At 32.5% G+C, this 14,627-nt stretch overlaps 1 protein-coding gene across 1 annotated transcript in view; it reads left to right on the forward strand.

Moving 5' to 3' along the window:
* TLL1 (tolloid like 1) overlaps positions 1 to 14,627 on the forward strand; it is a 232,362-nt gene that overhangs the window by 159,313 nt on the left and 58,422 nt on the right. The window contains exons 9-10 of the mRNA XM_063108291.1: positions 51 to 166; positions 13,120 to 13,222. Coding sequence (XP_062964361.1) covers positions 51 to 166; positions 13,120 to 13,222 — 219 coding nt within the window. The remainder of the gene's footprint in view (positions 1 to 50; positions 167 to 13,119; positions 13,223 to 14,627) is intronic.

Here is a 14,627-nt window from a genome sequence, read left to right on the forward strand (position 1 = left end):
ATGTCCTTCATAGAAATTAAAAAATGATCTTATATCTTTTTTCCTTTCAGCATGTGGAGAAACCCTGCAAGAATCCTATGGCAACCTTTCCTCCCCAGGATTTCCAAATGGCTACCCTTCCTATACACACTGCATCTGGAGAATTTCTGTGACCCCAGGGGAGAAGGTAGTTTATATGATCAAAAGTTCTATTTTAGTCTCATATAAGTACAATGTTTCATCATCTTTCAAATATAATTTGCTTTATGTTTTATTCTTACTTGATTCTTCAAATAAGAGACTAAATTGCTTACAAAATTAACAATAAAAATTGCTCAAATTCTGAGAATTATTTGAAAGATATAATTTAAATTTTTAAAAAATGCCATATAAGGGTTAAAATAATATTCATTATATTCTCGGACACAATGAAATTAAGTTAAAATTCAGTATAAGAAAGATAACTAGGAAAATCCTCACACATTTTAAAATTAAAAATTGCACATCTACATGTCCAATCAGCCAAAGAGAAATTATATGAAAATTAGACTATTTTTTGGGCCGACCCCGTGGCACTCGGAAGAGTGCGGTGCTGGGAGCGCAGCAGTGCTCCCACCGCGGGTTCGGATCCTATATAAGGATGGCCGGTGCGCTCACTGGCTGAGTGCGGTGCGTCCGGTCACAAAAAGACAAAAAAAAAAAAATTAGACTATTTTTTTTAACCATAATATAATAAAAATGCTGAATGCCAAGCCTTTAAAATGGAACTATAGCAGTATTTAGAAGGAAATTCGCAGACTTACTTTCTTCCATTAGGAAATAAGAAAGGCCCAAAACTAATGAGCTAAACATTCATATTCTTATAAAGAGCTAGAAAAAGGGCAGAAAAATAAAAGGCAAGGTATTTAAAGAGGGAGATAATAGAAGATAAACTTGATAACATGAAAACAGCATGTAGTAAAAGCATGAATAAAGTTGATACCTTGAATTGACTTAAAACACGGGGAAATAAATGAAAAGAGATCAAGAAAGATAAAGAATAATAAACAAATCACGATTATCAAATATTTGGAAAAAAATTTTATAACAATAATTGCTTTAGACACTAAAATGAAAATAAAAGAATATTTTGAATTTTAGGCCAATAACTTAAAAACTATAGATGAAATGGGCAAATTCATACAAAATATTACTAAGTTATTACTCAAAAAGAATTTTAAGACTTTAATATTCCTATAATCATTAAAGAAATTGAATTACTATTAATTCAATTATTAGTTTTTTTTTAAACAAATAAAATACAGGTTCAAATGGCTACTTCAGTGAGATCCACCCAACATTCAAGTGAGAAATACATATAGTCCTATCAAAATTCTTCCAGAGGATAAATACCAAAGACATACCTCCAATTTATATGGGTAGAAAATCTTTATACCAACCCTGACAAGGGCAGGATAGGACTCACCTCAGACTCACCCATGAATATGGATGTAAAATTCCCCTAAAATTACTAAACCAAATGCAGATATATATGCCTGTATGTATGTATGTGTGTGTGTGTGTACAATATGTGTGTGTGTACAATATGTGTGTGTATACAACTATTAGGTGAATATCTCAATTAAATTTTAAAAAAATCTGTTAATCACTTAACAACAACAAACCATGACAAAACAAGAAAAAGAAGATACTTTCTTAATCCTGGAAAGATAATCTAAAAAATTTATTGCAAATACCATTCTTATTAGGGAAAGTTTGAAAGTATTTCTTTAGAGATAGATAAAGAACCAACAATGTCCGCTACCATTTCTTTCTCAGCATTTTGTGGGAAGTCATAGCCAGCACATTAAAGCAAGAAAGTGGAATTAAATACATAAGGATTGAAAAGGAAGACAAAATTCCCTTCATTGTATTTAGTTTGTTTGATTAGTTATAGAATTTTAAATAGTTAAGAGATGAAATCAATGAACCTATTAATTTCTGGATTCTGTCTTGAATGCTTAACTTCTGGTCTTTCCAGACCAAACCTGTATTGATGTCAATCTTTATTTTCTACTAGTTATTGTATGACTTTGTTTTTTACCTTTGCCTCTTTAACTCATTTAGAATGACTTCAGTGGTAACACAATTGCAGTTTAAAAAAGTTTGATACTCCTGATGATAGTTGAATTTTGTTAAGCAATAGCATGTGTATGGAGCTGTCCAGGGAGTTCCAGTACTTACGAAAAAAGTCTTTGAATGAAACGCTTGTGTAACATTAGTAATAATAATAATAATGATAGATACAATTGACTTGAAATACATGAATGCATGCATAATTTTTTTATATAATTATTTTTAATTTAAGAACTATAAGTCACTGTTTTAATGTGAATATAGGTGTTGATTAATTTCTATTTAGGTTCTTTGCATAAGCCTCTGAAAATATAGAATGAAGATCATTCTTAATATTGTACTGAAGAACAAAATTTAAGAGATGAGAAATTTTGAGAGCAAGTTTAAAATTATACATAATTTTTTAGTCTAGAATATATTTCATATAGAATATGAAACATTTTGGGACAAGATTAATCAAATTAAATCAGTTCATAATAGCAAGATAATATCTGGGAAAAATTTCTCCTATCTAATTGTAATTATTCATTCCATTATTCTTACCTTTGAAGTTAATTCACTTTTCTTGTATGTATGATTACCAATAAAACTATATGAGTATTTTCCAAAATATTGCAAATAGGAAGAAAGCAACAAATCTATTATTTTTTCTTTTTATTAATATTTATGATAATTTGTGAATAAATTGGATTGTTATAAGTGGCAAATTAACAATATTAACTCATTTTAAAATCTTTTGTCTTTATGATTTTCTTTCTTCTAATGTTTGGGTTTATTCTGCTTAGGTTTTTTTTTTTTTTTTGGTCTTTTACTTCTTAAGTTGGAAGTTTAACTCATTTCCCTTTCCCAGTACAGACATTTAAGGCTATATTTTCCCCTAAGAACTAATTTATCTGAATTCCACTAGCTTGACCTAGTATTTTTGTTATTGTTCAATTCTAATTATTTTCTTCTTTTATTATTTCTTCTCAACCCACATACTTTTTCAGTGACATATATTTTTCTTATTTGCACACATCTGTTTTCCCAATCCTTTCCTTATTGATTTTTCCAGTCGTCTTCGGGTGAAGAACAATAGTCTGTATGATGTCAGTCTTTTAAATAAGCTGGTAAGACCTTGGAAAACACAAATATTCATTAAAAAACCTTTATTTTAAGAACATGTTTTGTGCAATGGTTGAGTACGAAATTCACTATGAGAGATTCAAAAAGCTCATGGAAAGAGTTGTATTAAATTTTGATTTTATTTTTTCAAGAACTTTTTGAAGTAACTTAGTATATATGTGTTAATATTCTTAATTGTTTTTCATATCTTCTCAATATTGTTGCTTTTGTCTGCTTGATCTGTCAAAGAGTTAGAAAGATGTGCTAATATTTGTTACTATTTGTTAGACTTGTTAATTGCTGTTTACAGTTTTGTTCATTTTATTTTATATATTTTTATGCTATATAATTATATACATATAAGCTTAGAATATTTTATCTTCCTGATGGATTAAACTTGTATCATTATATAGTGAATCTCTTTGTCTCTAGTCATGGTTTAGGTTAAAGCTATTTTGTCTTATATTAATAAAGCTACCTTTACTTTTTATTAATATTTTTGCCTGGTATATCTTTGTCCTGCTTTAGATATTCCTTCATTTTATGACTTTTTGTTTCAGGTGTGTCTCTTTCAGACAGCATACAGTTCAGTTTTATTTGTTATTTAATCTATGATGGCAAGTTTTGTTCTTAAATAGAGCACTATTACAATTACATCTATTGTGATTATTGAGTAACCTGTCTAGCATCACGCATCTTGCGTTTGGCAGAGATAATCCTTCAATTTTTCTTTAGTTATTGAAAAGTGGTTTTTTTCTCAAAATTTTGAAAGAATCAAGTAAACAAAGAAGCAGTACTAGAGGTGTTCAAATAAAAACAAATTTATTAAAATGTAATAGATTTTAGAAAACTGAACACTTCTCTGTGGGACTAAAATAAGCAAAATGGCGTATCATGTACTAGGGTGTAAAGATTTAATATTACAAATTGTCAGGTTTTTTTCCAAGTTAATGTATAATTTTAATGTAATTCCCAATAATTTTTTGATAATTTTTTGTTTTGTACCCAGGCCTAATTTTCCTAGTTTTTTTAAATGAGAGGCTGTCATAACTAAGCAAATTTGAAAACAATGTTGATGAGGGAGAGTGGATTGTACTATAAGATAGCAGGAAAACATTCTGAAGCTTCAGTAATTCAAATCCTGTGATTATGTCAAAGAGGCTTCTGGATAAATGGACAAACTGAAAAGGCCAGAATTATGCCTGAGGGTATAGAAGAGTTCTGTCATGTACTCATTTATGAAAACTGTTTTTCAAATAAACTGGGAAAATGGATTTTTTCAATAAATAATATTGAAATTTTTAAGGATTCATGAAAAAATTAAACTTACTTCATCTTGCATATTTTTCTGAAGAAAATATAAGTGACTTGGGTTTTTTTATCCTGAAAAGTCTTGAGTACATGAATTGAAAATGTGAAAATGTAACATAATTTGTTCAGATTATTTACACAGAGTAAGCCATTATTATTAAAATACAAAAAGTACAAATAAAAATCGATATGGGGACTATTATAGCACATAAGGATGACAGAACATTGGTATTATTTGTACAAAAAGAGTGGATATAAACCAATAAGTAAAGATTATCACCACACTAGAAAATTACGATGGAAGCAGAGCATTTACTGAAGTATCAACACAAATAGATATTCAGTTAATGTATGGAACTGTTTACTCTCACTCCTCATTAAAGAAATGCTATTTGACCCAACAATGATATGTCAGGTTTTACCTATCAAATTGGCAAAGATGGAATAGGGCGGTAATAAAAGTGATCATGAGGGGGTGTATCTCCTGGAAGCAGAAATTGAAATAAACTTTCTGAAGGACATTTGGTAATCACTATCACATTTTTTTAAAAGTACCTTCACTTTTATCCAGAAATTTATCCTAGAGCAGTTATCTTAGTATGTGAAAAGAGAGTTATTTATAATTATGAAAAATTGGAAATAAAATAAACTTTGAAAACTAAAAGAAAACATTGATTTGAGAAAATGTTCACAATATATTGTGAAAATTAAAAAGCAGGTTGAAGGTTATAGATACGAAATGCCTAATTTTTAAATTATATTCGTTAGAGACAAAACTATGGAGGGATATGTACCAAAACAATGCTTATTTCTACCTGGTGCGTTTACAGATAAGTTTTATTTCTTCTTTGTTCTTTTCTTTATTTTCTACAGTAAGAATAATTATTTTTATTCGGGAGAAAAATATTTTTTAAAAAAACAAAATCGTCACACAACAATGTGAATGTACTTAATACACAGAAGTGTACACTTCGACTTGATGATTTCCATTCCTCTGGGTATACTCCCAACAGTGGGATAGCTGGGTCGTATGGTAGATCTATCTGCAATTGTTTGAGGAACCTCCATACCATTTTCCATAGAGGCTGCACCATTTTGCAGTCCCACCAACAATGTATGAGAGTTCCTTTTTCTCCGCAGCCTCGCCAGCATTTATCGTTCATAGTCTTTTGGATTTTAGCCATCCTAACTGGGGTTAGATGGTATCTCAGTGTGGTTTTGATTTGCATTTCCCGGATGCTGAGTGATGTTGAGCATTTTTTCATATGTCTGTTGGCCATTTGTATATCTTCCTTAGAGAAATGCCTACTTAGCTCTTTTGCCCATTTTTTAATTGGGTTGCTTGTTTTCTTCTTGTAAAGTTGTTTGAGTTCCTTATATATTCTGGATATTAATCCTTTGTCAGATGTATATTTTGCAAATATTTTCTCCCACTCTGTTGGTTGTCTTTTAACTCTGTTAATTGTTTCTTTTGCTGTGCAGAAGCTCTTTAGTTTGATATAATCCCATTTGTTTATTTTGCCTTTGGTTGCCCGTGCTTTTGGTGTCGTATTCATGAAGTCTGTGCCCAGTCCTATTTCCTGAAGTGTTTCTCCTATGTTTTCTTTAAGAAGTTTTATTGTCTCAGGGTGTATATTTAAATCCTTAATCCATTTTGAGTTGATTTTAGTATACGGTGAGAGGTATGGATCTAGTTTCATTCTCCTGCATATGGATATCCAGTTATCCCAGCACCATTTGCTGAAGAGGCAGTCCCTTCCCCAGTGAATAGGCTTGGTGCCTTTGTCAAAGATCAGATGGCAGTAAGTGTGTGGGTTGATTTCTGGATTCTCTATCCTATTCCATTAGTCAGTGTGTCTGTTTTTATGCCAGTACCATACTGTTTTGGTTATTATAGCTTTGTAGTATAGCTTAAAGTGAGGTAGTGTTATGCCTCCAGCTTTATTTTTTTTGCTCAGCATTGCTTTGGCTATGCGTGGTCTTTTATTGTTCCATATAAATGTCTGAATAGTTTTTTCCATTTCTGAGAAAAATGTCTTTGGAATTTTGATGGGGATTGCATTGAATTTGTATACCACTTTGGGTAGTATGGACATTTTCACTATGTTGATTCTTCCAATCCAAGAGCATGGAATATCTTTCCATCTTCTTGTATCCTCTCTAATTTCTCTCAGCAGTGGTTTGTAGTTCTCATTATAGAGATTTTTCACATCCTTGGTTAATTAATATATAAATTCTCACACACACACACACACACACACACACACACACACACACACAAACCGGGGGGGGGGCGGGAGAAGATATAACAACCACAATTATTTGAAGTTGATACGACAAGCAAACAGAAAGGACATTGTGGGGGGGAGGGGGAGGGGAAAAGGGAGGGAGGTCTTGGTGATGGGGAGCAATAATCAGCTACAATGTATATCGACAAAATAAAATTTTAAAAAAAATAAGAAATTAAAAAAAAAAAAAGAAGAAGCACTACCGTAAAAAAAAAAAAAAAAGAAGTGTACACTTAACAATTGTTAAATGGTAAATTTGATATTATGTATATTTTACACATAATCAAAAAATAATGTTGTCTGTTCGTGTGTATGTCTTCCTAGGACTGAGTCTCCCAAGTTAACGAGAGATTTCCATTCATTCTATCCCTAATCTTGATGTTGTACAGTCCGTGTTGGCAACAATCCAGATGTGCAGCTAGGAATAAAAGCACACAGTACTGATTCTTCCATCCCTTAGAATTGATTAACCTTTGAACAAGGGCAGATTGCTTATGTCTTGAGTAGACTTAGTATTTCTCTTTTCCTATATAACCCATTTAAAAACTATCACTTGACGATTTTCTTTTTAGAAATATTTCTTTTTAACCACTCATCTATGCTTTACACATATGGAGTCTTCACAGTATAGTGTTTATATTGTCAAAGGCACTACTTAAATTTAGCAATTTCTGTATACAAAAATGTTTGATTCTATTAAAATAAGTATATCTTTGGATGTGTGAAATAAATCCTTGCTATCAGGAATATTATAAACTTACAGCCCAGTAATTTAATGACCATACTCTGAAAAATAACTGAAGAAAGCAAGACACAACTTGTCACGGATTTTAAAAGAGCTCAGATCTCCTGGGAAGATCCAGGCATGACCAAAGAGATGGTGGCGTTTAAGACAGACTTTGATAAATGCAAAGAGTTCGGAAAGGGGAAAGCGGAATCCAGGTAGAATTGTGTACACCTTGAGTAAAGGAATGGACGCTGGAACTGAGGTTCTTTGTCAAGGCTCAACAGCAAGGAATCGGACATAAGCGGGATGAAGCTCACGTTTCTCAGGTTGTGAAAGGTGAGGCAGCAAAGGTGAATCAGGACCCTAGAATCTTGGAAAGTAGGTCTTATTAGGATTAAGGTGGCCACAGAGCATAGGATGAACTCCAGAAGAGTGAAAATAAACGCCAAAGCACATCTTGTGAAGCTATTTCAGTAGAAGAGAAGTGTGGACATCACTGATGGTGACAAAGGACGGGGGGGGCCTTTTTAGGGATATTGTAGATGCTGGCGATTAACTAGATCAGGAGGCAGAGTGGGGATTAAGGAGAGAGAGAGCTTATTCCCTTCATGCTGCTATAAAAAATACCTTAGAAAGGGTAATTTATGAACAATAGAAATGTATTCCTCACACTTCTGGAGTCTGAGAAGTCCAAGGTCAAGCTGCCAGCAGTTCAGTGCCTGATGAGGACTTGCTGCCTGCTACCAAGATCACAGCGTTTTGCTGTGTCTTCACATAGCAGAGGGGCGGAAGGGACAAAGAGATGAGGGGACAAACTCTCCTCCCTCAAACCTTTCCATTTCTTTTTTTTCCTAGTTAACTCTTTTATTTAGTTTTAAAATGTATTTTTATTTGTACATGTCTATGGGGTACAGTTTGTTGTTTCAGTACATGCATATATTGTATAATGATCCAATCATAATCGTTAGCATATGTATCACTTAAACATTTATCATTTCTCTGTGCTTATAACATTCAAGATCCTTTTTCTTGCTATTTTGAAATGTTACAACACAATATCATTATCTGCAGTCACCCTAGAGCACCAGAACTCACTCTTCCTATCTAACTGTAAGTTTGTAACTTTGTACCTATTTACTAACCTTTCTCCTCCCCCCATTCCCTGCCTCTGGTAACCACTTTTATACTCTATTTTTTTCTTTGTAATCTTTTTATAAATTGACTTATGATGACTGTATATATTTATGGAGTACAATGTGATATTTGGGTATGTTTATACAGCGTGCAATGACCATATCACAGTATTTAGCACATCTGTCACCTCAAACACTTGTCACCTCATTGTGTCCTCAAACCTTTTTATTAGGGTATTAATCCCATCTGTGAGGGTGGAGCCCTCATGGCTAAATAATTTTCCAGTGGCACCACCCTCTAATACCATCGCCTTGGTGTTTAAGTTCCAACCTTTGAATTTCGAAGGGATACATTCATTTAAACCATAGCAAGAGGTATTAACAAATGTTCTAGTGAATAACAGGCAATGAATGACAAGCCAAACTTGCAAAGTCCAGATACAGTGTTATCATACAGGTTAAGCAGAAAATTATTTTAATAGCATAATCCAACTCCTGCTTTTCACCTATTGTATAATTAATCCCTGATAGGAATAAGGGTCTTTCTGAGGTCCCATAACTAGTCTATTGTAAGACAGATACTTGAACCAAGGCCCCAAGTTCTCCTGTTAGTTCTTCTTTAGATTGTGTTATTCCTTACTTTAACATGTTGGTTTTCTCCTGAAACTTTAAAATTAAACTGATGTTTTTTATGTTTCTTAGAGTTCAATTATGGAAATTAATTGTATTAATATTTTTATTTACTTTATATAGTTTTTAAGGGTTTAGGTTGTGAGGGATGCCTGAATATGTATCATGAAGATAATAATATAGGAGTCTTAACAATGTTTTAGGATTATCTGAGTGTTTTTCTACACATCATGCAATTAAATCCTTGCGCTTTAATTCTGGTGAGATTAGCCCGATATCGTGACCTCTAATTTATAGTAACAAGATTTATTCAGCCTCAGAAAATTTAAGTAAACTAGCAAACTGAGAAGCTAGAACTTGTTCCCAAGTCTTCTGTTCCAATTGAGAACAGCTTTTAGTTGTAGAAAAAGTATCTTTTTCCCTTTAACATAATACACTTTCAGAACTGAAAAAACCCTTAATGATAAATTATTCCAGCGATTGGCAAACTTTTCTGGAAAGGACATAGAGTAAATATTTTTGCCTCTGCAGGCTATACAGTCTTTGTTACAAACAGTCATTTCCAACATTGTAGTGCAAAAGCAGGCATCAACGATATGGTAAAGGAATGGTTTAGTAAAACTTTATTTACAAAAACAGTCTGCAGGCAGAATTTGGCCCATGGGCTACAGTTTAGTGATTTCTCATATACCCTCCTTGAGGCTTATTTCTGAGAAGAGAACTATAGGCACTCTAGAAGGTTTATTAGACTTATCCAGGCCGCTTCTGGCTGTAGTCCAGCAATCTGCTCTATCTTGCTGCTTTTGATTTTAATATCTGTCTCTGAAGAGCCATTTAATAATATCAGTCTAACTGGCAAGGTTTTTATCTTCCCTATCCTAGCACTATAAGAGGTAAGTGTTATTCTAATTGGCCTTTTTATGGTGCCCATAGAATTTGTTTAGGTAGTCAATAATGTCTTAATTGTGCTGACAAAAGTTCATCGATTGTATCTTTCTCCGGAGACTTGCAGACATCCAGTCCCTTGAACTGTGGATCTGCCTTTCTTCAAGATTCTTTGCTCTGCAGCATCGTAAAACAAAGTCTTTAATAAGCAAGCTCGACAGCAATTGCATCAATTTACTTTTGAAACTAGGACTCCTAACACACCACAGGAAATCTTAGAATTATTTCTTCAATCTCCTGTTCCAAGAGAGTTAGGATTAGTTTCAAATTGATATTTATACTTATCATTAGAAATAAAATTTGTAGATAATTGTGTTATGTAGTTCTCATTTTATTGTTCTTTGGGAAAAGATGCAATATGTTAACATAAAATAGCATAATAAGAAACAACCAAATATTTTCCAAATGCTTTTGATTTGTAATTCAAGTATGGGTTCCGCTAACAACCTTAGTGAAAGGCCAGATTTTGCTTCTATAGTCAGGCCCTTAGATTTGATTTTAGAAAACTTATCTTTATTACATTATATGCTTCTAAAGGACTCTTTGTTTTATATTAATGTCACACCAGTTTTGTTTCTTCATGGTGGTTGGCATTTACACTAGATTAAAGACAAGATAGGAAACTTCTCTGCTTAGAGTTATTCCCCTTCCAACTGTGTGTGTATGTGTGTGTGCATGTGTGTGTTCCATGCCTTCAAACATTAACTATTTGTTAGCAACCCAATCCAACCACATTGTTTTCGATTTTGGATGAAGTTTGATAATATACGTAATTCCAATTTAGCTGATTTTTTTCCTCATTGAGGAGGAAGTTGAAACTATTTGCACACGTTAAAAAACTCCCCTTTAAATCCAAGAGGGAAGCCATAGAATGAGCCTTGGAATTTCTATGTCTTATTCTAGCTCTGCTATCTCTGCTGTGTAAATGAGTTATATGATCACATAGAGTTGAAACCCTGGTGTTTGCTGTAGGGAGGATATAAATGTAGAATGAAACTTAACATCAGGCAGTGGTAGTGTTCTCCATTTGTAGCAGACTTGTAAACACACATTTCAGGGAAAAAGCCAGGAATTATTTCCCGATTATATCCTAAGTATAATGTAATGTTGCATTGATATTTAGAAAGAGGGGGGAAAATATTTTAGGAACTTCACAAAAATAATTTATACTAAAGTATTTTAATAATTGAGTGTTGAGGATTATTGCAAAATAAAGAAAAGAAGGATCAGTGCTTTGCCCTTGGATAGTTTGGAAATTATCGTCAATATTTTTTTGAAAATATCTGGAGCATTAAAATTATGTGAAGGAAAAGAAAAGCAAAGGAAAAAGAAAAACTACAAATAAGGAAGACAGAAATAAATGAACAATTCTTTTAAACAAAACTAAATTATACCACAACCTATTGTACTACATTTTAAAACATAGTGTGTCTCTATTTTCTTATTCTTGGTAGATTTCATCTCTTTGTAATCAGGAAAGTACATGTTAATCTATATGGAAAATTGATACCAACCTTGGTGTACGATTTCATTAATGGTCACAGTGGTACCTAGATAGAAGATGCTGTGAGAAATAGTAGTAGTTATTCTGAATCTTCATTCTGGGAAGGACGAAGCTAACTTAACATTGATTTGCCACCATTAGTACTTTCTGTTAATTGTTGTGCTCAAGAAAAGAGAGAAGCATATGTTTTCCAACACAGAATTGGTTTTACTGTTCTGGAATATGGATTCAGGATTGATTATATATTTTCTCTCCCTTCCCTCCGTCTTCCTTCCTTCCTTCCTTTTTCTTTCTTTCTTTCTCTCTTCCTTTCCTTTTTTTTTTTGTTATTCCCTGAGAGTACTCTTACATTCTACATTTTGTATTGTCCTAAAAACGTTCTTTGAATATTGTTACAAACTATAGTTTTACAGTAGAAGCATTTCAGATACTCATAATTTGTTACTTTGGGCCAAAGTCCATTTCTAGATTAAAGAACAGATTCACTATAAGCCTTATGCATCTTAGTTATTTTAAATAGAATAGAATCAGAGTGAGTTTTTTATATAAAAAATAATTTCCAAATAAATTTTACTTCATCAGATAAGTGCATTTCTCATGTTAGTTTAGTTCTACTTTGAGTGTAATCAAGTTAAAAAAGAGTTGATTATATGAAAATTAGGGTCTTCATGTGAAGCAGTAAGAAAATTATCTTTCCTAGAATTGTTCTTGAATTATCTTTACAAAGAGCAGCATCATTCCAAAACTAAGTGCACAATAAAGGGTCGTATACAGGATCCTCTAACCTGAAAGGTCTTTGGACATATATTCTAGGATCTAGAGAAACACAGTGACATCTGCCCTTGATTATAGTTACATGGATAAATTTGAGTCCTAGGGTGGCATTTAAAACATTTCAACGTACGCAATGATATTATGTTCTGGGAATATGGCACACAGATATTTTTAACATAATTATAGATGTCTGACTGGTGGTCTTTGAAATTAATTATTAAAAAGAAGACATTCATGGAAAAATTGGAATTCTTCATGGTTTGAGTCATGTTTATCTTAGGAAAATTCAAACTAAACTATTTTAATAAAGATTTTTGTTTGTTTCACAGTTGTTTCAGAAACTTGGGGTTAATTGCTAAAGTGTTTAGTTTGTTCAGCTGTTAACATTGTGCTTCTATTGACATTTTTAAACATTAATGAGAATGAGAAAACATGGTTCTGAGGTATTTGTTAAGAAAAAATATTAAGGTGATACTAACATAGAAAAAAGAAGGAAATAGCTGTGAATCCATTTTTACTGTAGTCCTGGGTTCCTTACCTCCAGGAATCAAATTACCGAGTGTAGTTACAATCATTTTTACTCTGTATGTGTGTTCTTCCACTTTGCAGATTGTTTTAAATTTTACCACAATGGACCTATACAAGAGTAGTTTGTGCTGGTATGACTACATTGAAGTAAGAGATGGGTATTGGAGGAAATCACCTCTCCTTGGTAAGAAATGATTTGCCTTGTATGTATCTATGTATATATTCTCTTCTGTCTGAAAACAATCAATTCTTTCAAGAGTCACTTTAGAGTTAAAAATGTGTGACCAACATCATTTTTATTTGTATTGTACTTTTCCAACAATACCAAAAATACTCAAATGCAAATAGGTAGATTAATAGGTTGATTAATTAGTTGATTTAAGCCAGCTTAAACTATGAAGTAGATACTTGGGTCTGAACATAATGATTGAGAATAGCTTTCTCATATATTATGCTTGTCATGTCTATTCCTCAGGATGTTTCTGCACTTTTAACTTAGGAATCATAGATTTGATGAAAAAAAAAAACCCAGATAAATTGCACGTGTATGTATTTTTGTGTGTGTGTATATGTGTGTTTTCTGTTTTTTTTTGCTAAAGCAGCAGAGTGTGAGCTGTTAGGTACATGTTTGGTGGCTGGCTTCCTATGCCAAGCATATTAGTTCTTACTAACAACGTCACAGTTTTGCTTCTCAGAGAGCTTTTTGTGCCCGAGAAGAGGCATTTGTAGTTTATGTCATAAATTGTAGCTCAGATGTGGTGCTCCCTAAAGTCTGCTGCCAACATTCAACCACAGACCACACTGTTAACTTGCATGAGGCAGTTTACTGTTGTCCTCTGTTTTAGTTAAAAGCAAGAGCTGTTTTGAGCATGTAAGCATCTACTCTATATTGATCTTTTTTTAAATGAGATTGTGACTTTTCCTTTATTTTTAGAAGTAGCTTTGCTCAGTTGTATTCATGTACCATACGCATCTTCTTTTTCTTAACATGTAAAACCTGCTGAATGGACGTTATTGTATTAAAAGTGACAGCAGCCTTAGTAAGTCCAAGAGATCTGTAGAAATGTTTAAAAATAAGGAAAAATAAATAATTGAACTAATGTGATAAGTCGAGGAAAACATTGTCTTCTACATTTTGTTTCTTAGCCTAGATAAAGCAATTTACTATATGTGTATGTGAATTTTAGAGAATACATTTCTTTAACATTGGAGAATGAAATATAAAGCTAAAATTTTGTAAAACACTGTTTAGAGCACCGTCAGCATTACACGGTTCACTGTATTTAGTTTACCAGATTGACTCAGTGTGGTCATGGTTTTCATGTAGAAAGCTTTCCCCACTATTTCTTCTAAGACCTTCCTCCAAAAAATGTAGAATATGTATTCAAATACCTTTCGAGCTAGAGGATCTTGTATATGACCAATTATTTTGTGCTTAGTTTTGGAATGATATTGCTTTTTGTAAAGATAATTCAAGAACAATTCTAGGAAAGATAATTTTCCTACTGCCTTACAACAAGACCCTAATTTTCAAATAATTGACTCTTTTTTTTAAAACTTGATTATACCCAAAGTAGAACTAAACTAAC

This window comes from Cynocephalus volans, chromosome 9, assembly GCF_027409185.1.
Source record: "Cynocephalus volans isolate mCynVol1 chromosome 9, mCynVol1.pri, whole genome shotgun sequence".
In the NCBI taxonomy this organism is placed as follows: Eukaryota; Metazoa; Chordata; class Mammalia; order Dermoptera; family Cynocephalidae; genus Cynocephalus; species Cynocephalus volans.